This window comes from Nerophis ophidion, linkage group LG17, assembly GCF_033978795.1.
Source record: "Nerophis ophidion isolate RoL-2023_Sa linkage group LG17, RoL_Noph_v1.0, whole genome shotgun sequence".
Taxonomy (NCBI): domain Eukaryota; kingdom Metazoa; phylum Chordata; class Actinopteri; order Syngnathiformes; family Syngnathidae; genus Nerophis; species Nerophis ophidion.
The window spans coordinates 12,032,982-12,058,895 of record NC_084627.1 but is presented as its reverse complement, the minus strand read 5'-3'; the positions used below and the strand labels follow the sequence as shown (position 1 = coordinate 12,058,895).

General features: G+C 44.8%; 1 protein-coding gene across 2 annotated transcripts in view; it reads left to right on the top strand.

Annotated features, from left to right (window-relative positions):
• osbp2a (oxysterol binding protein 2a) overlaps window positions 1-25,914 on the top strand; it is a 59,905-nt gene that overhangs the window by 27,972 nt on the left and 6,019 nt on the right. For both annotated transcript variants that reach the window (XM_061876298.1, XM_061876299.1), the window contains 11 exons: window positions 3,213-3,466; window positions 3,569-3,737; window positions 5,578-5,692; window positions 10,718-10,784; window positions 10,852-10,989; window positions 11,073-11,318; window positions 14,371-14,491; window positions 20,047-20,150; window positions 20,236-20,331; window positions 20,410-20,594; window positions 23,818-24,038. In XM_061876298.1, the coding sequence (XP_061732282.1) occupies window positions 3,213-3,466; window positions 3,569-3,737; window positions 5,578-5,692; window positions 10,718-10,784; window positions 10,852-10,989; window positions 11,073-11,318; window positions 14,371-14,491; window positions 20,047-20,150; window positions 20,236-20,331; window positions 20,410-20,594; window positions 23,818-24,038 (1,716 nt within the window). The remainder of the gene's footprint in view (window positions 1-3,212; window positions 3,467-3,568; window positions 3,738-5,577; window positions 5,693-10,717; window positions 10,785-10,851; window positions 10,990-11,072; window positions 11,319-14,370; window positions 14,492-20,046; window positions 20,151-20,235; window positions 20,332-20,409; window positions 20,595-23,817; window positions 24,039-25,914) is intronic.

Sequence of the window (25,914 nt, the reverse complement as noted above, 5' to 3'; positions counted from 1 at the left end):
AATAAACAAAATTAAGGCACATTGAGCCACAATAACTTAACAGCACCATAGGCTCAGTAGGCATTATTTGATTGATTGATTGATTGATTGAAACATGTATTATTAGATTGCACAGTACAGTACATATTTCGTACAATTGACCACTAAATGGTAACACCCCAATAAGTTTTTCAACGTTAATCAATTACTTAATAAATGACCAAGTCGAGGTGATCTACCTCATATATACATATACATACACACACATACATTTATATATACAGTATATAATTTATATTTATTTATTTTGCCGTTTTTGTTGACATGTTAAAGGTGTTTTAATGAATATACATGCATGTTTAACATATAGATTCCTATCTTTCATGAAGACATGAATATAAGTGTGTGTATTACCTGATTCTGATGACTTGCATTGTAGTTTTGATAACATCCACGTTTTCAAATGGAGGAGAAAAAAAGTTCCTCCTTCCTGTCTAATACATCATGAAAGTCGTTGGTTTTTGGCATCTTATTTGTCCAGCTTCCATATTCGTTTTTATACACTTTACATTAAATACATTGCCGGCAAACTTCGTAGTTTGCTAGCTTGTTTGCTCTGGCTTTCGGAGACTCTTATTTTGTTGGCGCAGGCGCGATGGAGCGACACTTTTATTGTGAAGACAGGAACTGTGCGATCAGTCTTTAGGCTTTTGACGGGAAGTACGGTTGAAATAAAAAGTGTCTTTTTTCCTTTACACTTTTGATTGATTGATTGAAACTTTTATTATTAGATTGCACAGTACAGTACATATTCTGTACAATTGACCACTAAATGGTAACACCCCAATAAGTTTGTCAACTTGTTTAATTCGGGTTTTACGTGTGACGGTCACGTGACCGCCTGGCTCTGTTTGATTGGTCCAACGTCACCAGTGACTGCATGTGATTGGTGAAACGCAGGCACTTTGAAAAACCAAAACAAACATTAATAAATCGATTTAAAAAAAGTAGCGAGTAGAGAGCTGAATGTAGATAAATGGAGCGGAGTAAAAGTAGCGTTCCTTCTCTATAAATATACTCAAGTAAAAGTAAAAGTATGTTGCATAAAAACTACTCTTAGAAGTACAATTCATCCCAAAAGTTACTCCGTTACATCTACTTAAATGTAGCGCGTTACTACCCACCTCTGCATAGCAGGCACCTTCTCAGTTGGTTATTTATGCCTCATATAACGTACACTTATTCAGCCTGTTGTTCACTATTCTTTATTTATTTATAATTGCCTTTGAAATGTTCTATTCTTGGTGTTGGGTTTTATCAAATAAATTTCCCCCAAAAATGCGACTTATACTCCAGTGTGACTTATGTATGTTTTTTTCCTTCTTTATTATGCATTTTCGGCAGTTGCGACTTATACTCCGGAGCGACTTATACTCCGAAAAATACGGTACTCTGATGATTAACTTTTGTGATGACTGTATCATGCTGAGAGAGAGAAGGTGCCAATCTGGTAACAAATGAAGGACCAATTAATTCCCATGAAAAACAGCACAGGGTCCATCGTCTGGCGGTGGTTTGGCTTCAAGCGGGAATATGTTGAACATTTATGCGGCAAAAGCGTCGCTACAAAAAATACCACCACTGCTATTTCATTTCCTCTTACGCAGCTCATTTTTATTTGACAGTTATTGAAATATCTTGTGTGACATCATGCACAAAAGTGCACTTTCTGTGTTTTAAACTATTGAATGATGAATGGGTTGTACTTGTATAGCGCTTTTCTACCTTCAAGGTACTCAAAGCGCTTTGACACTACTTCCACATTTACACACACATTCACACACTGATGGAGGGAGCTGCCATGCAAGGCGCTAACCAGCACCCATCAGGAGCAAAGGTGAAGTGTCTTGCTCAGGACACAACGGACGTGACGAGGTTGGTACTAGGTGGGGATTGAACCAGGGACCCTCGGGTTGCGCACGGCCACTCTCCCACGGCGTTCTGTACAAAAAGTGCACTTTAATTTAGTGTTTTGATACGTCAGCTTAGTGACATCATGCACAAAAGTGCACTCATAGTTAGTTTTAAAATGTCTCTGACAATCTCGCACTTTCTGTTTTGAAATGACATGAATGTCTGTGCCACTGCTTAATAACTGTTTAATAAATACACTTTTAGTTGTGATTTCACTCTCTGCATGAAAGTTTAAAATGAGCATATATTAATGCAGCCCTGCGATGAGGTGGCGACTTATCCAGGGTGTACCCTGCCTTCTGCCCGATTGTAGCTGAGATAGGCCCACCGCGACCTCGAAAGGGAATAAGCGGTAGAAAATGGATGGATGGATATATTAATGCAGCAGGAAGAAGAATGTTTTAATGTAGACAAGTAGAATCATCATACTGCTATGATTATATGCATCAAGTGTTCATTCAAGGCTAAGACAAAATGTCGCGATATATGTCGTGTATCGTGACATCCATTTTCTACCGCTTATTCCCTTTTGGGGTCGCGGGGGGCGCTGGCGCCTATCTCAGCTACAATCGGGCGGAAGGCGGGGTACACCCTGGACAAGTCGCCACCTCATCGCAGGGCCAACACAGATAGACAGACAACATTCACACTCACATTCACACACTAGGGCCAATTTAGTGTTGCCAATCAACCTATCCCCAGGTGCATGTCTTTGGAAGTGGGAGGAAGCCGGAGTACCCGGAGGGAACCCACGCACTCACGGGGAGAACATGCAAACTCCACACAGAAAGATCTCGAGCCTGGATTTGAACCCAGGACTGCAGGAACTTCGTATTGTGAGGCAGACGCACTAACCCCTCTGCCACCGTGAAGCCCGTGTATCGTGACATGGCCCAAAAATATCGAGATATTAATAAAAGCCCAGCCCTATGTAAAACACACAGGAAAAACAAAAGTTTGCTCTTTCGAAGCTAAAGTTAGGAGTTAAGTATAATGCCTCAATATTCACAATGCTTTCTTTATTTATGATGACATCAGAGCAATATGAATGCTGAGTAGGTGCTCTGAACCTCCGGGGATGCCATGACATCATTGCAGTTTATGATCTCACCTTTGATCACCTTGCTGGAAAGAAAACCCAGTTTGCTTCTTGATGTGCTAAAAAAATCTACAGTCTGTTGTTTGTTCTTATTGTTTTATTTTGAAAATCTCTAACAGTATCATGTCCTTTGAATTTCCCGGTCCGTCCTTCCGAGAAGATGACTCCGGAGATGAAGGGACAAGTGTTCAGGAGGACGATCGAGCCTCAAGCCAAAGCGCTCTGAAGACGTTGGCCAACAAGCTGGACGACTTGAGCACCTGTAATGATCTTTTAGGAAAGCATGGCGCCGCCCTCCAGCGCTCCCTCAGCGAACTCGAGGAACTGCGCGGCTGCGTGGACAGCCCGGACAAAGTGAAAAGCGTTAACGAGCGAGCCACCCTTTTCCGCCTCACCTCCAATGCTATGATCAATGTGAGTTTCCCCCTCCCCGCCCTCGTTAGCTGCAAATCTCTCCTATAAGTGGAACGCAGTCGGGGGAAGACACATCCTCTCTGTCGTCTTCACACTCTTCAGGCTTGTCGTGAGTTCCTAGACGTAGCCGAATCTCACAGCCGAAGGTGGCAAAAAGCCCTGCAGCATGAGCGAGAGCAGCGTCACCATCTGGAAGAAACCATCGAGCAGCTAGCCAAACAACACAACAGCCTGGAGACGGCCTGGAAGGAGAAGCCCACCTCGTACGCAGGTGAGAACTACTCTTATTTGTCAATGGAACACATTCTCATTATTGTATATCTTCACGAGGGTCAACACTGAGAAATGGAGGATTTTTCAGTCAACACATTCAAGACTACTTGAATAACTTTTGATTAGATTAGATTAGATTAGATAGTACTTTATTTATTCCGTCAGGAGAGTTCCTTCAGGAAAATTACAATTTTCAGCACAATCCCATTCAAGATCAGACAAACATGACAGGGAGACAGAACAGGATCGCTGACGGGTCTGCCGGCTTCCAGCGCCCCTTACAAAAAAGATGACATACAGGTAAACGGGGGGGGGGAATAGAAGATTAAAATAAAAAAATCGGTCTTAGCCTGGCAAAGGGTGGAGTGCCATCTCCGGGTTGGGGAGGAGACCCTGCCCCAAGTGGAGGAGTTCAAGTACCTAGGAGTCTTGTTCACGAGTGAGGGAAGAGTGGATCGTGAGATCGACAGGCGGATCGGTGCGGCGTCTTCAGTAATGCGGACGTTGTATCGATCCGTTGTGGTGAAGAAGGAGCTGAGCCGGAAGGCAAAGCTCTCAATTTACCGGTCGATCTACGTTCCCATCCTCACCTATGGTCATGAGCTTTGGGTCATGACCGAAAGGATAAGATCACGGGTACAAGCGGCCGAAATGAGTTTCCTCCGCCGTGTGGCGGGGCTCTCCCTTAGAGATAGGGTGAGAAGCTCTGCCATCCGGGAGGAACTCAACGTAAAGCCGCTGCTCCTCCACATCGAGAGGAGCCAGATGAGGTGGTTCGGGCATCTGGTCAGGATGCCACCCGAACGCCTCCCTAGGGATGTGTTTAGGGCATGTCCAACCGGTAGGAGGCCACGGGGAAGACCCAGGACACGTTGGGAAGACTATGTCTCCCGGCTGGCCTGGGAACGCCTCGGGATCCCCCGGGAAGAGCTAGACGAAGTGGCTGGAGATAGGGAAGTCTGGGCTTCCCTGCTTAGGCTGCTGCCCCCGCGACCCGACCTCGGATAAGCGGAAGATGATGGATGGATGGATGGATGGTCTTAGCCTGGGCCCTGGAGTAGGGGTGCAGACTGAGGCCAAGGGAAAAAAAAAACAACTCACAGCCATAGTACACATCCCCCTTACATGTGTGTAAGAGGGAAACATCAAACATCAAAGAACACAGAGGACATTAAAGTAGCAGATACAACCAGACACTTGTACATACAGCTATGAATAAAAAGTAAATGAAACATATCCTCTGTGGTGGCCTCTGCGGTGTTCCACGCCATCGTCCGCTGGGGTGGAGGGAGGATGGCCAGAGACAAGAGCAGACCCAACAAAGCAACCAAGACAGCCGACTCCACTCTCGGCCAGTGTCCAGTCCGCATGGATGAGCGATGATATGTCCAAGGAGACTGAGGTGTCCGACACCTGCTCACCCAGCCAAGACACCGCGAAGCCTCTCCGTCCCAGCACTCAGTGCCAGCTCCGCAGCTCTGTCCCCTCATCCGCATCTCCTCCAGTCCCTCCAAACCGACTCTGATGTGGCAGAGACCCAGCAGCTGGTCTCCATGGCCAAAAGGCTCCCGGGAGGCAGATCCAGAAGTCCACAAAAAAGCACCACAGAGGTCACGAAAGTGCCACCCCTTGTCACACAGTCCCAAAGGGTCCCGGACCAAAATGCAAAAAAAAACAAGAGGGAAACACAAAAGGATGACACAAGAGCACAGAGCTCCTGCCTACAGCAGCAACTACAGCAGCGCCATCTCGGAAAAAAGAAGAAAAAAAAAAAAAAAAAAGATACACTCGGCCTCATTTGGCTTCCGTTTGTGTTCACATCGTGTATTTCCCTGCAGGTGTGGAGAGATCTCGCAAGGGGGACGAGAGCGAAGAAAATGACGAATTCTTTGATGCCATGGAGGACGCCCCTGCATTCATAACAGTGTCCACCAATGCTGAGACGCAGCACAAGTAAGACCTCATGTCATTTGTTTTGTTTTTTTTACCGGCCAACTCGGACCAAAATAAATCATCTTTAAATAATTCCCGTATTTTCCGCACTATAAGGCGCACCTATCAATCAATCAATGTTTATTTATATTGCCCTAAATCATTACGACTACGACATCCTCGGAAGAACCCACAAAAGGGCAAGGAAAACTCACACCCAGTGGGCAGGGAGAATTCACATCCAGTGGGACGCCAGTGACAATGCCGACTATGAAAAACCTTGGAGAGGACCTCAGAAGTGGGCAACCCCCTCCCTCTAGGGGACCGAAAGCAATGGATGTCGAGCGGGTCCACCTAAAAACCTCAAATTTTCTCAAAAGCTGACAGTGCGCCTTATAATCCGGTGCGCCTTATATTGAGCCACAACAGGACTCGCAACTACGGTAAGCAGCCGCCGATTTAATTTTCCCCCGCAGGAGAAGAAGGGCGCAGTGCATGCTGGGATATATTTCCATTTGTGTGTTTATGTAAAGACCCCAAAATGGCTCCTATTGAGAGACATGATTTCAGGAAAGCAGGAATTGTCACTGAACTGCTGGACGACAGCAGCGACACTGAGTCCATTAATGACGTCTCGAAATAGTGCAAAGCAATAACAATATATCAATACCTCAACGTTGCTCAAACAATAATGTCACACAACACTACACACAAAATAAATATGTAAAGCTCACTTTATTAAGTTATTCCTCATCCACGAATCCCTCGAATTCTTCTTCTTCAGTCTCCGAATTAGGTCTCGCAGCTACGGTAAGCAGCCACCGACTTCATTTTCCCCCGTAGAAGAAGAAGCGCGCGGTGCATGCTGGGATATATGACGTCTTCTACGAGACGGAGCCGGCTTCGTCTCGTAGAAGACGTCATTAATAGAGTCAATGTCGCTGCTGTTGTCTAGCAGTTCAGTGATAATTCCTGCCTTCCTGAAATCATATCCCTCAATAGGAGCCATTTTGGGGTCTTTACATAAACACAACTGGAAATGAAAACAATATTAAAAAAAACAAAAACAAAAAACAATATTATGCTCCACCAATGACTGAATAAAACAAAAAATAAATAAAAATAAAAACAATATAAAAACAAATATTATTAAAAACTATTTTAACGGGTAAAATCAATTAAAACCATCCATCCATTTTCTACCGCTTATTCCCTTTTGGGGTGGCGGGGGGCACTGGCGCCTATCTCAGCTACAATCGGGCGGAAGGCGGTGTACACCCTGGACAAGTCGCCACCTCATCACAGGGCCAACACAGATAGACAGACAACATTCACACTCACATTCACACACTAGGGCCAATTTAGTGATGCCAATCAACCTATCCCCAGGTGCATGTCTTTGGAAGTGGGAGGAAGCCGGAGTACCCGGAGGGAACCCACGCATTCACGGGGAGAACATGCAAACTCCACACAGAAAGATCCCGAGCCTGGATTTGAACCCAGGACTGCAGGAACTTCGTATTGTGAGGCAGACGCACTAACCCCTCTGCCACTGTGAAGCCCGAAAACAATATTAAAAATACCACAAAAAAAAACAATATTATGCTCCACCAATGACTGAATAAAACAAAAAATAAATAAAAATAAAACCAATAAAAACAATATGAAAACAAATATTATTAAAAACTATTTAAACGGGTAAAATCAATTAAAACATTAAAATAAAAATCAAAGTGTATAAAAAACACAGAGGACCACACAACTCACGTAGTGTTAAAAGCCAAATAATAAAAGTGGGTCTTAAGACGAGACTTAAAACACTCCACTGTGGAAGCAGTTTGAACATGGAGGGGCAGAGTGTTCCAGAGCTTAGGGCCGACCACAGAGAAGGCCCTGTCTCCCCTGGTCTTAAGTCTGGTCTTGGGCACCACGAGCTGGAACTGGCTCTCGGACCTCAGAGCGCGCGCAGGAATGTAAATTTGGATGAGGTCAATCAATCAGTCAATCAATGTTTACTTACAGTATATAGCCCTAAATCACTAGTGTCTCAAAGGGCTGCACAAACCACAACACAAACCACTACGACATCATCGGTAGGCCCACATAAGGGCAAGGAAAACTCACACCCAGTGGGACGTCGGTGACAATGATGACTATGAGAACCTTGGAGAGGAGGAAAGCAATGGATGTCGAGCGGGTCTAACATGATACTGTGAAAGTTCAATCCATAATGGATCCAACACAGTCGCAAGAGTCCAGTCCAAAGCGGATCCAACACAGCAGCAAGAGTCCCGTTCACAGCGGAGCCAGCAGGAAACCATCCCAAGCGGAGGCGGATCAGCAGCGCAGAGATGTCCCCAGCCGATACACAGGCAAGCAGTACATGGATCGAACCGGACCCCCTCCACAAGGGAGAGTGGGACATAGGAGAAAAAGAAAAGAAACGGCAGATCAACTGGTCTAAAAAGGGAGTCTATTTAAAGGCTAGAGCAGGGGTGCCCATTACGTCGATCGCGATCGACTGGTCGATCTCGGAGGGTGTGTCAGTCGATCTCAAGCCAGGCATTAAAAAATAGACATAAAAATGAGCAATCATCAATCATACCAAGACTTCACTTTCGTCAGTTGTTTGACATTCTCGGCACCCGAGGATCTTGTGAGATGACGCTGGCTGCTGCGACCTCATATTTAAGAAAAAAATCACTAACAGGGCGGACGCAGAGAAACACATTTTATTTCTAGAGACTCCGTACCTACTGTCAAAACTCTAAAGACCGACTGCACAGTTCCTGTCTTCACCATAAAAGACCTGTTTCATCCTGCCTGTGCTAACAAAATAAGAGTCTCAGAAAGCTAGCGTGCACAAGCTAGCAAGCTACGGAGTTTGATGCCAATGTATTTCTCCCCCGCCTTTCTCACTTGCTTGCCCACCCGCACACTCACTGACGTCACTCACCTGCTGCCAGACATTAAAGGGCCACACACATATGCTACTCTCATAACAAAGTGTTAAAAAACCAGTATGCAAGTTGGACAAATGAGATGCCAAATCCAACCACTTTCATGTGGTATTGGACAGAAAGGAGGACTTTTTTTTTCTTCCATTTGAAAATGCGGACGTTATCAGCACCACTGTCTAATTCCAATCAATGCAAGTCATCAGAATCAGGTAATACACCAACTTATATTCTTGTCTTCATGAAAGAAAGGAATCTATGTGTGTTAAACATGCTTGTATTATCATTAAACACCATTAACTTGTTAACAAAAATGTCTCTTTCATAAATAAATAAATATAAATTATAAATAGGAATGAGGTAGATCTCCTCGACTTGGTCAACTGAAAAGTAGCTCGCCTGCAGAAAAAGTGTGAGCGCCCCTGGACTACAGTATACAAATGAGTTTTAAGGTGAGACTTAAATGCTTCTACTGAGGTGGCATCTCGAACTTTTCCGAGATATATTGAGGTGCCAGTCCATGTAAAGATTTAAAAACAAACAGCAATGTTTTAAAATCAGTTCTAAAATGAACAGGGAGCCAGTGCAAACTCTGAAGAATTGGGGTTATATGCTGGCGTTTCCTGGCCCCTGTTATAATCCGGTGCGCCTTATAGTGCGGAAAATACGGTACTTTGCTGTTTAATTGACATGTTTAATAACAGAGCACATTAATTACAATTAATGCCATATTTAAGTAATTATTTAAGGATTTTTTAAATTTAATCAATCAATGTTTATTTATATAGCCCCAAATCACAAATGTCTCAAAGGACTGCACAAATCATTACGACTACAACATCCTCGGAAGAACCCACAAAAGGGCAAGGAAAACTCACACCCAGTGGGAAGGGAGAATTCACATCCAGTGGGACGCCAGTGACAATGCTGACTATGAGAAACCTTGGAGAGGACCTCAGATGTGGGCAACCCCCCCCTCTCTAGGGGACCGAAAGCAATGGATGTCGAGCGGGTCTAACATGATACTGTGAAAGTTCAATCCATAGTGGCTCCAACACAGCCGCGAGAGTTCAGTTCAAGCGGATCCAAGACAGCAGCGAGAGTCCCGTCCACAGGAAACCATCTCAACCGGATCAGCAGCGTAGAGACGTCCCCAACCGATACAGGCGAGCGGTCCATCCTGGGTCCCGACGAGCGGTCCATCCTGGGTCTCGACTCTGGACAGCCAGTACTTCATCCATGGTCATCGGACCGGACCCCCTCCACAAGGGAGGGGGGGACATAGGAGAAAGAAAAGAAGCGGCAGATCAACTGGTCTAAAAAGGAGGTCTATTTAAAGGCTAGAGTATACAGATGAGTTTTAAGGTGAGACTTAAATGCTTCTACTGAGGTAGCATCTCGAACTGTTACCGGGAGGGCATTCCAGAGTACTGGAGCCCGAACGGAAAACGCTCTATAGCCCGCAGACTTTTTTTGGGCTCTAGGAATCACTAATGAGCCGGAGTCCTTTGAACGCAGATTTCTTGCCGGGACATATGGTACAATACAATCGGCAAGATAGAATGGAGCTAGACCGTGTAGTATTTTATACGTAAGTAGTAAAACCTTAAAGTCACATCTTAAGTGCACAGGAAGCCAGTGCAGGTGAGCCAGTACAGGCGTAATGTGATCAAACTTTCTTGTTCTTGTCAAAAGTCTAGCAGCCGCATTTCGTACCAACTGTAATCTTTTAATGCTAGACATGGGGAGACCCGAAAATAATACGTTACAGTAATCGAGGCGAGACGTAACAAACGCATGGATAATGATCTCGGCGTCTTTAGTGGACAGAATGGAGCGAATTTTAGCGATATTACGGATATGAAAGAAGGCCGTTTTAGTAACGCTTTTAATGTGTGACTCAAAGGAGAGAGTTGGGTCGAAGATAGTACCCAGATTTTTTACAGAGTCACCTTGTTTTATTATTTGGTTGTCAAATGTTAAAGTTGTATTATTAAATAGAGGTCGGTGTCTAGCAGGACCGATAATCTTGTCCCATTTGATGGTGATCTGCTATTCTTTCACCAACACAATGTCAACTTTCTCCCAGACGCTCAGGGAGTACTCAGAGTATGATGAGCGGTGGATTGCCTCATGACTGGACCCACAACGAGAATGTAGGTCCCTTTTGGTTTTGTTTGTGCCTTTTTGTATTCCAATTATGTAAAGCTCTTTCTTCTTCAGGACACCTCAGGCTCGAACCACATGCAGCTCCAGAGAACACGACGCAGCCGCATTCCCGACAAACCCAATTATTCCCTGAACCTGTGGAGCATCATGAAGAACTGCATCGGAAAAGACCTGGCAAAGATACCGATGCCTGTAAACGCTTCACACTCGCGACAAAGGACGGACGTATGCATATGAGACTTTTTTTTTTCCATCGCGGTCCTTTTTGTCCGCAGGTCAACTTCAACGAGCCGCTGTCCATGCTGCAGCGCCTGACCGAAGATCTGGAGTACAGCGAGCTGCTGGACCGGGCGGCTCGCTGCGACTCCTCCCTGGAGCAGATGTGCCTGGTGGCCGCCTTCTCGGTGTCCTCCTACTCCACCACCGTCCATCGCACGGCCAAGCCCTTCAACCCTCTGCTGGGCGAGACGTACGAGCTGGATCGCCTGGAGGAGTACGGCTACCGCTCCATCTGCGAGCAGGTGAGTCGTCCACGTTAGGGTTGTCCCGATACTAACATTTTGGTACCGATACTGGTACCAAAATATATTTTGATACCTTTCGATACACAAAAAATGGCATTATTGGCTTTATTCTAAGAAAAAATGGGGGGTACATTAAACATATGTTTCTTATCGCAATGGAAGAACAATCTTGTCCTTAAATAAAATAGTGAACATACTAGACTACTTGTCTTTTAGTAGTAAGTAAGCAAACAAAGGCTCAATCAATCAATCAATCACTGTTTATTTATATAGCCCTAAATCACAAGTGTCTCAAAGGGCTGCACAAGCCACAATGACATCCACGGTACAGCGCCCACATAAGGGCAAGGAAAAACTCACAACCCAGTGGGACGTCTAGGGGAGACCGGATGCAATGGACGTCGAGTGGGTCTGGCATAATATTGTGAAAGTCCAGTCCATAGTGGATCTAACATAATAGTGTGAGAGTCCAGTTCATAGTGGATCTAACATAATAGTGAGAGTCCAGTTCATAGTGGATCTAACATAATAGTGTGAGTCCAGTCCATAGTGGGTCTAACATAATAGTGAGAGTCCAGTTCATAGTGGATCTAACATAACAGTGAGAGTCCAGTCCATAGTGGATCTAACATAATATTGAGAGTCCAGTCCATAGTGGATCTAACATAATAGTGAGAGTCCAGTCCATAGTGGATCTAACATTATAGTGAGAGTCCGGTCCATAGTGTCCGGTCCATAATGGATCTAACATAATAGTGAGAGTCCAGTCCATAGTGGATCTAACATAATATTGAGAGTCCAGTCCATAGTGGATCTAACATAATAATGAGAGTCCAGTCCATAGTGGATCTAACATAATAGTGAGAGTCCAGTCCATAGTGGATCTAACATAATATTGAGAGTCCAGTCCATAGTGGATCTAACATAATAGTGAGAGTCCAGTCCATAGTGGATCTAACATAATAGTGAGAGTCCAGTTCATAGTGGATCTAACATAACAGTGAGAGTCCAGTCCATAGTGGATCTAACATAATATTGAGAGTCCAGTCCATAGTGGATCTAACATAATAGTGAGAGTCCAGTCCATAGTGGATCTAACATTATAGTGAGAGTCCGGTCCATAGTGGATCTAACATAATAGTGAGAGTCCAGTCCATAGTGGATCTAACATAATAGTGGGAGTCCAGTCCATAGTGGGTCTAACATAATAGTGTGAGTCCAGTCCATAGTGGGTCTAACATAATAGTGTGAGTCCAGTCCATAGTGGATCTAACATTATAGTAAGAGTCCGGTCCATAGTAGATCTAACATAATAGTGACAGCCACCTCTGTGGCTCTCACTATTTTGTACCACCTCTGACCAGCCAGGAGCTGGTCAGAGGTGGTACAACATCATGACCATGAGGAGGGAGGTTTTTCCTTCATTATGGGGCGGCATGGCGTAGTACAGGGGTAGGGAACCTATGGCTCTAGAGCCAGATGTGGCTCTTTTGATGACTGCATCTGGCTCTCAGATAAATCTTAGCTGACATTGCTTAACGCGATAATCATGAATAATTTCGCTGGTAATCACAGTGCTAAAAATAACGTGCAAAATATAAAACATTCTCATGCATTTATATCCATCCATCCGTTTTCTACCGCACCCGTTCAAGAAGTCGCATTAATGGTAAGAAGTATTTTATGTCACGATGGGGGGGGGGGGATTGGAGCTTGCTGCGGGGTCGTTCTCCCAGGAAGGCAGACGGACTACTCGGGACATGGCATTTAGGTAAAAACATGATTTAATTTTAACTAAAAAAATATACAAACAAGAATCGCTCACAGAGGAGGCACAACTTGGGCTAAAGAACAAAGCTAACGCATAAACAGACCAAGATCATAAATCAAACAAAACTTACTTGGCATGGCATGAAGCACGAAACTATGGCAAGGCATGAAACAAGTCAGCACAGGGCGACTGACTGGCAAAGACGAGCTTAAATACTGCCTCTGATTAGTGCTCGGGAAGCAGGTGAGCGGGCATTTTGTCCACCAGAGACAGGTGGACAAAATGAGTAACCAAGGAAACCAGACAAGGGAGTGGAAAAAGACAGGAACTTAAAGAGTCCAAAGGACAAACAGCACATGGTCAAACAAAAACATGATCAACAGACATGACATTTTATTTATTATTGGTTAGCTTCAAAAAAGATTAAGAGACATTATTGTACTCTAAAAATGTTGGTCTTACTTAAAAATGCACTTATTTAGTTGTATTCAGTGTTAAAAAATATGATATGGCTCTCACGGAAATACATTTTGAAATATTTGGCTTTCATGGCTCTCTCAGCCAAAAAGGTTCCCGACCCCTGGCGTAGTGGGTAGAGCGGCCGGCCAGAAACATGAGGGTTGCAGGTTTGCTTCCCACCTATTGACATCCCCAAAAAAATCGCTGCCGTTGTGTCCTTGGGCAGGACACTTCACCCTTTGCACTGGTGAATGAATGATGAATGAATGACAGGTGGTGGTCGGAGGGGCCGTTGGCGCAAACTGGCAGCCACGCTTCCGTCAGTCCACCCCAGGGCAGCTGTGGCTACTGATGTAGCTTACCACCACCAGGTGTGAATGAAGTGAATTTTATTTATATACCGCTTTTCTCTAGTGACCCTTTACATAGTGAAACCCAATATCTAAGTTACATTTCAACCAGTGTGGGTGGCACTGGGAGCAGGTGGGTAAAGTGTCTTGGCCAAGGACACAACGGCAGTGACTAGGATGGCGGAAGCGGGAATCGAACCTGCAACCCTCAAGTTGCTGGCACGGCCACTCTACCAACATAAAGATCAAAAGTGACTCTTAAAAGAGGAGCAAAGAAATGAGGGAAATTATGTGTGTTGCTCATAAACAGGCTCACATACTGCTTGAAAATGTTTAAAAAAAAAATCAGTTTTGCATAATATTTTTTAAATAGCTATTTTGTGGACATGAACCATGATTGATGTTCTATACACATATTTACAGGTGTCTCGTGTGGATACACAATAAACATGTTGCCATGTACTCTCAGGTGAGTCATCACCCCCCAGCCGCCGCCCACCACGTCATCTCTCAGCGAGGATGGACGCTCTGGCAATCCATCACGATTGATAGCAAATTCCGTGGGAAGTACGTGTCCGTCATGCCGCTAGGTGAGGAACCGCTCCATGCTTGCCACCGAAAAGATCAAATGTAATCCATTGTTTCTTTAGAACGGGAATTATGATGAATTTCATCTTGTCTGACTTATAAATGGGGCGGCACGGTGGTAAAGGGGTTAGTGCGTGTGCCTCACTTTCTGTCTGGTTTGCATGTTCTCTCTGTGACTGTGTGGGTTCCCTCCGGGTACTCCGGCTTCCTCCCACCTCCAAAAACATGCACCTGGGGATAGGTTGATTGGCAACACTAAATGGGCCCTAGTGTGTGAATGTGAGTGTGAATGTTGTCTGTCTATCTGTGTTGGCCCTGTGATGAGGTGGCGACTTGTCCAGGGTGTACCCCGCCTTCCGCCCGAATGCAGCTGAGATGGGCTCCAGCACCACTAGTGACCCCAAAAGGGACAAGCGGTAGAAAGTAGATGGATATATATATATATACAGCGCGGCCCAAATTTTTTGTTACCCATTGCGGCCCTTAAGTCAAAAAGTTTGGGTACCCCTGATGTAAAGCGTGTTGAGTCACTAGAGAAAAGCGCTGTATAAATGTATTCCACTTCACTTCAGATCTTTAGCGAGGTGCAAAGAAACCACTTTAAAGATTGTTCTTTACTGCGCTTCGTTCTCATCATACACGGTACCCTCTGTAAATGATTCCCTTTAAGTACAAACCCCGTTTCCATATGAGTTGGGAAATTGTCCCATCCATCCATCCATTTTCTACCGCTTATTCCCTTTCGGGGTCGCGGGGGGTGCTGGCGCCTATCTCAGCTACACCCTGGACAAGTCGCCACCTCATCGCAGGGCCAACACAGATAGACAGACAACATTCACACTCACATTCACACACTAGGGCCAATTTAGTGTTGCCAATCAACCTATCCCCAGGTGCATGTCTTTGGAAGTGGGAGGAAGCCGGAGTACCCGGAGGGAACCCACGCATTCACGGGGAGAACATGCAAACTCCACACAGAAAGATCCCGAGCCTGGATTTAAACCCAGGACTGCAGGACCTTCGTATTGTGAGGCAGACGCACTAACCCCTCTGCCACCGTGAAGCCCATGAGTTGGGGAATTGTGTTAGATGTAAATATAAACAGAATACAATGATTTGCAAATCCTTTTCAACCCATATTCAGTCGAATGCTCTACAAAGACAAGATATTTGATGTTCAAACTCAAAAACTGTATATATATTTTTTTTTGCAAATAATAATTAACTTCGAATTTCATGGCTGCAACACGTGCCAAAGTAGTTGGGAAAGGGCATGTTCACCACTGTGTTACACCACCTTTTCTTTTAACAACAATCAATAAACGTTTGGGAACTGAGGAAACTAATTGTTGAAGCTTTGGAAGTGGAATTCTTTCCCATTTTTGTTTTATGTAGAGCTTCAGTCGTTCAACAGTCCGGGGTCTCCGCTGTCGTATTTTACGCTACATAATGCGCCACACATTTTCGATGGGAGACAGGTCTGGACTGCAGGCGGGCCAGGAAAGTACCCGCGCTCTCTTTATAGGAAGCCACGCTGTTGTAACACGTGCTGAATGTGGCTTGGCATTGTCTTGCTGAAATAAGCAGGGGCGTCCATAAAAAAGACGGCGCTTAGATGACAACATATGTTGTTCCAAAACCTGTATGTAACTTTCAGCATTAATGGTGCCTTCACAGATGTGTAAGTTACCCATGCCTTGGACACTAATGCACCCCCATACCATCACAGATGCTGGCTTTTGAACTTTGCGTCGATAACAGTCTGGATGGTTCGCTTCCACTTTGGTCCGGATGACACGATGTTGAATATTTCCAAAAACAATTTGAAATGTGGACTCGTCAGACCACAGAACACTTTTCCACTTTGCATCAGTCCATCTTAGATGATCTCGGGCCCAGAGAAGCCGGCGGCGTTTCTGGATGTTGTTGATGAATGGCTTTCGCTTTGCATAGTAGAGCTTTAACTTGCACTTACAGATGTAGCAACAAACTATTTAGTGACAGTGGTTTTTCGAAGTGTGTTCCTGAGCCCATGTGTTGATATCCTTTAGAGATTGATGTCGGTTTTTGATACAGTGCCGTCTAAGAATATTTTTTTATTAATTTTTCTTATTAAATCAACATAAAAAACACAATATATACTTACAATTAGTGCACCAACCACAAAAACCTCCCTTTTTCATGACAAAAACGTCCCTTTTTCATGACAAAGAGAGAAAAAAAAAAGGGTTCCCCCCCACCCCCGGGCCGCGGGACAAATTATTAAGCGTTGACCTGTCCGCGGATACAAAAAGGTTGGGGACCACTGGTCTAAGGGATCGAAGGTCACGGTCATTCAATGTCGGTTTCTGGCCATGCCGCTTACGTGAACCTTTTGATGATATTATGGACCGTAGATGTTGAAATCCCTAAATTTCCTGCAATTGCACGTTGAGAAACGTTGTTCTTAAACTGTTTGACTATTTGCTCACACAGTTGTGGACAAAGGGGTGTACCTCGCCCCATCCTTTCTTGTGAAAGACTGAGCATTTTTTGGGAAGCTGCTTTTATACCCAATCATGGCACCCACCTGTTCCCAATTAGCCTGCACACCTGTGGGATGTTCCAAATAAGTGTTTGATGAGCATTCCTCAACTTTATCAGTATTTATTGCCACCTTTCCTGACTTCTTTGTCACATGTTGCTGGCATCAAATTCTAAAGTTAATGATTAGGTGCAAAAAAAAAAAAGTTGATCAGTTTGAACATCAAATATGTTGTCTTTGTAGCATATTCAACTGAATATCAATCAATGTTTACTTATATAGCCCTAAATCACTAGTGTCTCAAAGGGCTGCACAACCCACTACGACATCCTCGGTAGGCCCACATAAGGGCAAGGAAAACTCACACCCAGTGGGACGTCGGTGACAATAATGACTATGAGAACCTTGGAGAGGAGGAAAGCAATGGATGTCGAGCTGGTCTAACATGATACTGTGAAAGTTCAATCCATAATGGATCCAACACAGTCGCGAGAGTCCCGTTCACAGCAGAGCCAGCAGGAAAACAACCCAAGCGGAGGCGGATCAGCAGCGCAGAGATGTCCCCAGCCGATACACATAACTATAACATATAGAACATGCTATACGTTTACCAAACAACTTGTCACTCCTAATCGATAAATCCCATGAAATGTTCTTCTTCGATGTCGCTTCTAAACAACTCTGCCAACTCCAAAGGTATGCGCAGCTTCCTCTTGTCGTTTTCTGCTGCATATTTCACTACGTACAGCTTGTAATCTGCAGTACATCCTTTCCTTTTCGGTCCAATTTTTGTTCAGCTCTTCTCAGTTTTTTTAAGTTACCGCCAACGTTGAAATGATCCATTGTAATAGCTACGACAGTAGCATATAACATATAGCAGTTAGCATCCCATGACCCACAATGGACTTCTGCCATGACCCGCCTTCGCCGAATTCTTAATGGTTGACATGTGTATGACAATTGCTGATGTGTGTGTGACGATTGCTGACGCTTTGTCTCTTCCACGAATTAGATAAATAATATTTTTTTATGTTTTACGGAAATGTGTTTAGAATTTCACACACAAATTGCTTTGGATTATATGTCGCACCCCCGGCCAAACTATGAAAAAAAATTGCAACTTATAATTCGAAAACTACGGTATTTCATTTCATTTCAATCAAATTAGATATTAAACATGTTTACTTTTCAATAAACATATTTTATGAGCCAAAGCTTAAAAATCACTTAGGCATCTTCAGAATGGATCTGACTATCATTTAAAAAGGTTTTCCTTTTGGGCACCTGTTTTTTGGTCCCCATACCGTCAGAAGTCCCCTGACGGTGTGTAAACAGAGCGATGTCCTCATTAAGTAGGCATTGCCAGAACACACACACACACACACACACACACACACACACACACACATGTTGTCATTTGGAATGGGGACCAAGTTATTGGTCATGACTTGTGGGGACCACCCTTTCTACAGGTTGTGGAGGCATAAAAGAAAAAAAAGAGGTAAAATGGCCACTGCCCAGTTAGCTCATACACGTCTTTAAATCTCTGGATTGATGAAGTAATGTGCTGATCATGCTTAAAGGGGACCCTGGGGAAAAGAGTTAATATGGTTCATGGGGACCAAATTTCAATAATTTTGCATAGTTCACACACATTTGTACGTGACTACTGAGGACCATTTTCAAAAAAAAAAAGGAGCTACATCTGTCTTCTTATAGCAGGGATCGGCAACCTTTACCACTCAAAGAGCCATTTTGACCCGTTTCACAAAATAAAGAATACAATGGGAGCCGCAACCATTCTCTGGAATATCTGCTGATGGTCACCCAGACAACAATAATAAGGGAGTGCTATGAAGCCATTGCCTTTGACGCCTTCTACAACATGTAAAAACAGTTTGCCAGCCCAGTAACATGTTGTATGTGGCTTCCGCAGACACACGCACACGACTGCAAGGCATAGTTGTGGAGAATATCAATTATTATATATATTTTTTTCCATCTCTCATTAAAATGATTTTTTTTTTTTTTTTATCTGTGAAGTTCTTAGTAAGCTATGTGGTGTGGGAATGTAACAGCACAACAAGGACAACTGGTGAAGAAGAAGGTACTTGGGAATGAAGTGCAGTACAACAGAATAGTAATTTATGTGCGGTGTAAAAATGATTGCATCTAAAACCCGTGTGATGGTGCATCATCTTTTACCATATGGGTTGAAAATGATTTGCAAATCATTGTATTGCGTTTATCCATCCATTTTCTACGGCTTATTCCCTTTGGGGTCGCGGAAGGCGCTCGTGCCTATCTCAGCTACAATCGGGCGGAAGGCAGTGTACACCCTGGACAAGTCGCCACCTCATCGCAGGGCCAGATATATTAAATAAAACATTTTAAAATGTTTTATATGCCTTTTTTTTTTCCAAAGGGAAAAAAATATGCAATAACTTGAAGCGCAAAATGAAGTGAATTATATTTATATAGCGCTTTTCTCTAGTGACTCAAAGCGCTTTACATAGTGACACCCAATATCTAAGTTACATTTAGGCTTCACGGTGGCAGAGGGGTTAGTGCGTCTGCCTCACAATACGAAGTTCCTGCAGTCCTGGGTTCAAATCCAGGCTCGGGATCTTTCTGTGTGGAGTTTGCATGTTCTCCCCGTGACTGCGTGGGTTCCCTCCGGGTACTCCGGCTTCCTCCCACTTCCAAAGACATGCACCTGGGGATAGGTTGATTGGCAACACTAAATTGGCCCTAGTGTGTGAATGTGAGTGTGAATGTTGTCTGTCTATCTGTGTTGGCCCTGCGATGAGGTGGCGACTTGTCCAGGGTGTACCCCGCCTTCCGCCCGATTGTAGCTGAGATAGGCGCCAGCGCCCCCCGCGACCCCGAAAGGGAATAAGCGGTAGAAAAATGGATGGATGGATGGATGTATTCCGTTTATATTTGCATTGAACACAATTTCCCAACTCATATGGAAACGGGGTTTGTATAAAACTCTGTTGAAGCTTTAGTTTGTGCTTCCCTCTACAACAGGAAACATCCACTTGCAGTTCCACTCCAGTGGGAACCACTACGTGTGGAGCAAAGTCACATCAACGGTGCACAATATTATCGTAGGGAAACTCTGGATTGACCAGGTATGTTTTAAACAAGAAAATGCATTTGCTGAAGAAAGTCCCAACACAATTTCCTCATGGTCCTCTCGTGTCACGTCGCTGGCAGTCAGGGGACATCGACGTGGTCAACAACACCACCAAGGACATGTGTCACCTCAAGTTCTCCCCCTACAGCTACTTCTGTAGAGACGCCCCACGCAAGGTAGGGACCGCAGCCTGTCCTCCTGTCCTCCTGCCCGCCTCTGAGCTGGAGCTGCAAGCCATGTCTCTCCTTCTCCAGGTGACTGGCGTGGTGGAGGACAAAGAAGGCACAGCACATTACATCCTGTCAGGAACCTGGGATGAGAAGATGGAGAGCGGCAAGATAGTGAACAGCAGCCAAGGCTGCGGAGGCTCCGAAGGCAAACAAAAGACGGTTTACCAGACTCTCCCCTCCAAACTTCTGTGGAAGAAATACCCTCTCCCGTAGGTTCACTCTTATTACTTTCTCGTCTTGAGGACTTCATCCTGTCATGTCTTTGTCATCATGTTTTGTTTAGTTGTGTTCCATTACTTCAAGACCCCATTAGTTCCTGTTTTTTCACTCCATTGTTTTGTTTCCATGCCTACCAATCAGTTCACCTGTCCTCACGACTCCATCCATCCATCCATCCATCATCTTCCGCTTATCCGAGGTCGGGTCGCGGGGGCAGCAGCCTAAGCAGGGAAGCCCAGACTTCCCTATCTCCAGCCACTTCGTCTAGCTCTTCCCGGGGGATCCCGAGGCGTTCCCAGGCCAGCCGGGAGACATAGTCTTCCCAACGTGTCCTGGGTCTTCCCCGTGGCCTCCTACCGGTTGGACGTGCCCTAAACACGTTTGGGTGGCATCCTGACCAGATGCCCGAACCACTTCATCTGGCTCCTCTCCATGTGGAGGAGCAGCGGCTTTACGTTGAGTTCCTCCCGGATGGCAGAGCTTCTCACCCTATCTCTAAGGGAGAGCCCCGCCACCCGTCGGAGGAAACTCATTTCGGCCGCTTGTACCCGTGATCTTATCCTTTCGGTCATGACCCAAAGCTCATGACCATAGGTGAGGATGGGAACGTAGATCGACCGGTAAATTGAGAGCTTTGCCTTCCGGCTCAGCTCCTTCTTCACCACAACGGATCGATACAACGTCCGCATTACTGAAGACGCCGCACCGATCCGCCTGTCGATCTCACGATCCACTCTTCCCCCACTCGTGAACAAGACTCCTAGGTACTTGAACTCCTCCACTTGGGGCAGGGTTTCCTCCCCAACCCGGAGATGGCACTCCACCCTTTTCCGGGCGAGAACCATGGACTCGGACTTGGAGGTGCTGATTCTCATTCCGGTCGCTTCACACTCGGCTGCGAACCGATCCAGTGAGAGCTGAAGATCCCGGCCAGATGAAGCCATCAGGACTACATCATCTGCAAAAAGCAGAGACCTAATCCCGTGGCCACCAAACCGGAACCCCTCAACGCCTTGGCTGAGCCTAGAAATTCTGTCCTCACGACTCACGCACCTGATTCATTTGAACTCACGCACCTGTTTTCAAGCACCACAGCACTATTTAAACGCCTATTGAAACCCACTACTACCAACCACACACTCTGATAGTTTGTATATCAATGATGAAATCTTGAGGAATTCATCCTGTCATGTCTTTGGGATCATGTTTTGTTTAGTTGTGTTCCATTACTTCAAGACCCCATTAGTTCCTGTTTTTTCACTCCCATTGTTTTGTTTCCATGCCTACCAATCAGTTCACCTGTCCTCACGACTCACGCACCTGATTCATTTGAACTCACGCGCCTGTTTTCAAGCACCACAGCACTATTTAAACGCCTACTGAAAGCCACTACTACCGACCACACACTCTGATAGTTTATATATCAATGATGAAATATTAACATTGCAACACATGCCAATACGGCCTTTTTAGTTGACTAAATTGCAATTTTAAATTTTGCGCGAAGTATCCTGTTAAAAACATCGGTATGATGACGCGTGCGCGTGACGTCTCGGGTTGTAGCGGACATTTTTTTCCAGCCCGATCCCAGCTATAAGTAGTCAGCTTTAATCGCATAATTACACGGTATTCTGGACATCTGTGTTACTGAATCTTTTGCAATTTGTTCAATTAATAATGGAGACGTCAAAGAAGAAAGATGTAGGTGGGAAGCGGTGCATTGCGGCCGCCTTTAGCAACACAAACACAGCCGGTATTTCCTTGTTTACATTCCCGAAAGATGACGGTGAAGCTTTTACTATGGAACAGAGCGGTCAAGCGAACATGGTTCCCTACCACACAGGTTTCGGTGAGAAAATGGTGGTAATAAGTCGGCTCTTACCGTAGACATGAGCGGAGAGCTTGCGTCGTTCCTCCTGCACCTATCAAAGAGGCAGCTGCGGACTCTCTTGCCTCCTCCCACCGGCCACCCTGGACCGTCGGATGCTTCCAACGTGGAGGAAGCACCGGCTGCCTTCGCCTCGTTGAGAAACGTGGCTTCCCTCTGAGACACTGGCGGTCACCACACCCGTGGCCACACCCTCCGACCTTTAGGTTGTACAGGTACGACCATATAATCTCACTAAAACACTAGTAACACAATAAGCAGATAATGGATTTTCCAGAATTATCCTAGTAAATTTGTCCAATAACATTTGAATCGTTCTGCCGTCTAGTTATATATTTTTTTCTAGTGCTTCACTCTCACTTTCCTCATCCACGAATCTTTCATCCTTTGCTCAAATTAATGGGGAAATCGTATTTTTCTCGGTCCGAATCGCTCTCGCTGCTGGTGGCCATGATTGTAAACAATGTTCAGATGTGAGGAGCTCCACAACCGGTGACGTCACGCGCACATCGTCTGCTACTTCCGGTACAGGCAAGGCTTTTTTATTAGTGACCAAAAGTTGCGAACTTTATCGTCGATGTGCTGTACTAAATATTTTCAGCAAAAATATGGCAATATCGCGAAATTATCAAGTATGACAAATAGAATGAACCTGAATCTAATTTCAGTAGGCCTTTAAGCCTGTAGTTGCCAGGCAGTCAGCCTGGCGACATCATCCTCTACACACCCTTGCTCCATGCTGATGATCCATGCTCTTTTCTCGCTCCCCGTAAGTTTTGTTATCCATGCCATAGTTTGCACGTTTTGTTTTATGTCCATAGTTTATGTTGTAGTAATAGCTTTGTTTCATAGCCAAGTTTTTGTACATCCTCTGTGAGCGCCTTTTGTTTGTTCCTTTTTTGAGTTAAGGTGAAAATATGTCGTCACCTTCACAGTAACGACATATTTACTGTGAAATATAGACTTGGTAGAGCTATACTCTTACCAACCGAGTATAGCTCGGTTAATAGAGTGGCCGTGCCAGCAACTTGAGGGTTCCAGGTTCGATCCCCACTTCCGCCATCCTAGTCACTGCCGTTGTGTCCTTGGGCAAGACACTTTACCCACCTGCTCCCAGTTTCACCCACACTGGTTTAAATGTAACTTAGACATTGGGTTTCACTATGTACAGCGCTTTGAGTCACTAGAGAAAAGCGCTCTATAAATATAATTCACTTCACTTCACTTCACATCGTGTCCGATCAAGTCGCTTTGCACCTCGGGAAAAGAAAACCACACCATAGTCCAAGTCATGACACGTCCGCTTTTGTCACTTCTCTCCGCAGGGATAACGCGGAGAACATGCACTACTTCTCCGCCTTGGCTTTGACTTTGAACGAGCAGGAAGACGGCGTGGCGCCCACCGACAGCCGCCTGCGTCCCGACCAGCGGCTGATGGAGGCCGGGCTGTGGGACGAAGCAAACGCCCACAAGCAGCGGCTGGAGGAATGCCAGCGGCTGGAGAGGAAGAGGAGGGAGGTGCAAGCCACCCAAGCCCTGCAGGAAGGTGAGTCGATGCTAGATCACAGCCTCCATCAAGAATACGCTATGCAGACACAAGTGTTGGGACACTTGGCTCGGTTAGTAGCGGGTGGCGCTTCTCGAGGGTTTTAAGTGGGTTTCAGGTCAAGTTCTCCCACACTTAAGCCATCCAATCATGATATTGTTTTTTAGCCAAATAAAATATCTGTTTCTCAGCTGTGATCTGTAGGGATGCACCGAAATGAAAATTTGTGGCCGAAGCCGAATAATGAATGCAGTTTTTCACAACTTTTTTTATTTAGCATAAATAGCCTAGAATAAATATTTAGACATGTTTTTCAAATGAAGTAATTTTTATTGAATACTGACATTTTTTTTAATATTCCAGTAGCCTTTGCTTTTCAAAAAAAGCACAAAGTTTTTCATTTATATTATTAGGCCTTCAAACAAAACATGCTTTCCAAAAAAAAATAAAGTGCATTAAAGTGGATAAACCCACAACAAATGAATTATTATCCTTTTGGCAAAAGTCTGCTTAGCCCCACTAGATATGCTAATAATGTAAACAGAAGGCTCAAGTAAATCTCAATTAAGTGTGTGCTTGTAACCTCATACACTTATACAGGTAGCCTACACAACAGGCTAATAATGTAAACAGAGGCCCCACTAAATCTCAATAAGTGTGTGCTTGTAACCTCATACACTTAGATTAGATTAGATTAGATTAGATAGTACTTTATTTATTACGTCAGGAGAGTTCCTTCAGGAAAATTAAAATTTTCAGCACAATCCCATTCAAGTTTAGACAAACATTACAGGGAGACAGAACAGGATCGCTGACGGGTCTGCCGGCTTCCAGCGCCCCTTACAAAAAAGATGAGATAAAGGTAAACTTGGGGGGGGGGAGAAAAAAATAGAAGATTAAAATACAATTTAAAAAATCGGTCTTTGCCTGGGCCCTGGAGAGGAGGTGCAGACGGTATAGCTCGGTTGGTAGAGCGGCCGGGCCAGCAACTTGAGGGTTGCAGGTTCGATACCCGCTTCAGCCATCCTAGTCATTGCCGTTGTGTCCTTGGGCAAGACACTTTACCCACCTGCTCCCAGTGCCACCCACACTGGTTTAAATTTAAACATTAGATATTGGGTTTCACTATGTAAAGCGCTTTGAGTCACTAGAGAAAAACCGCTATATAAAATATAATTCAATTCAATTCAGACTTATACAGGTACACAACATATCCCAACGTCACCGCACGTTGGTTGATTGCGTCACCGCGTCAAAAAATTGCGTCACACGCCACTATTCGGCCTTGTTCTTAACTCATTCCACCGAAGGCCGAATGTGGCTTTTTTTGCCATATTCGGCCGAATATATTCGGTTACCGATTAATCGGTGCATCGCTAGTGATCTGTATGGGCTGCAGTGGCGCTTAGTTGTAATACACCTTTTGCACCCAACCCCGCCCACCTCAACTGACGCACTAGCGGGGTGTATAATATAGCCTGGAATAGTCATGGATGCATGGGATTCTGGGTAATTGTTATGTTGCATTTATAATGTGTTACAGTTCAGATGTTCTCCCGAAATGTGTTTGTCATTCTTGTTTAGTGTGGCGCATATTAGTATGAGTTTTAAAGTTGTTTATATCACAACCTTCAGTGTGACCTGTATGGCTGTTGAACAACTATGCCTTGCAGTCGTGTGCGTGTGTCTGCGGAAGCCACATGCAACATGTTACTGGGCTGGCAAACTGTTTTTACATGTTGTAGAAGGCGTCAAAGGCAATGGCTTCATAGCACTCCCTTATTATTGTTGTCTGGGTGACCATCAGCAGATATCCCAGAGAATGGTTGCAGCTCCCATTGTATTCTTTATTTTGTGAAATGGGTCAAAATGGCTT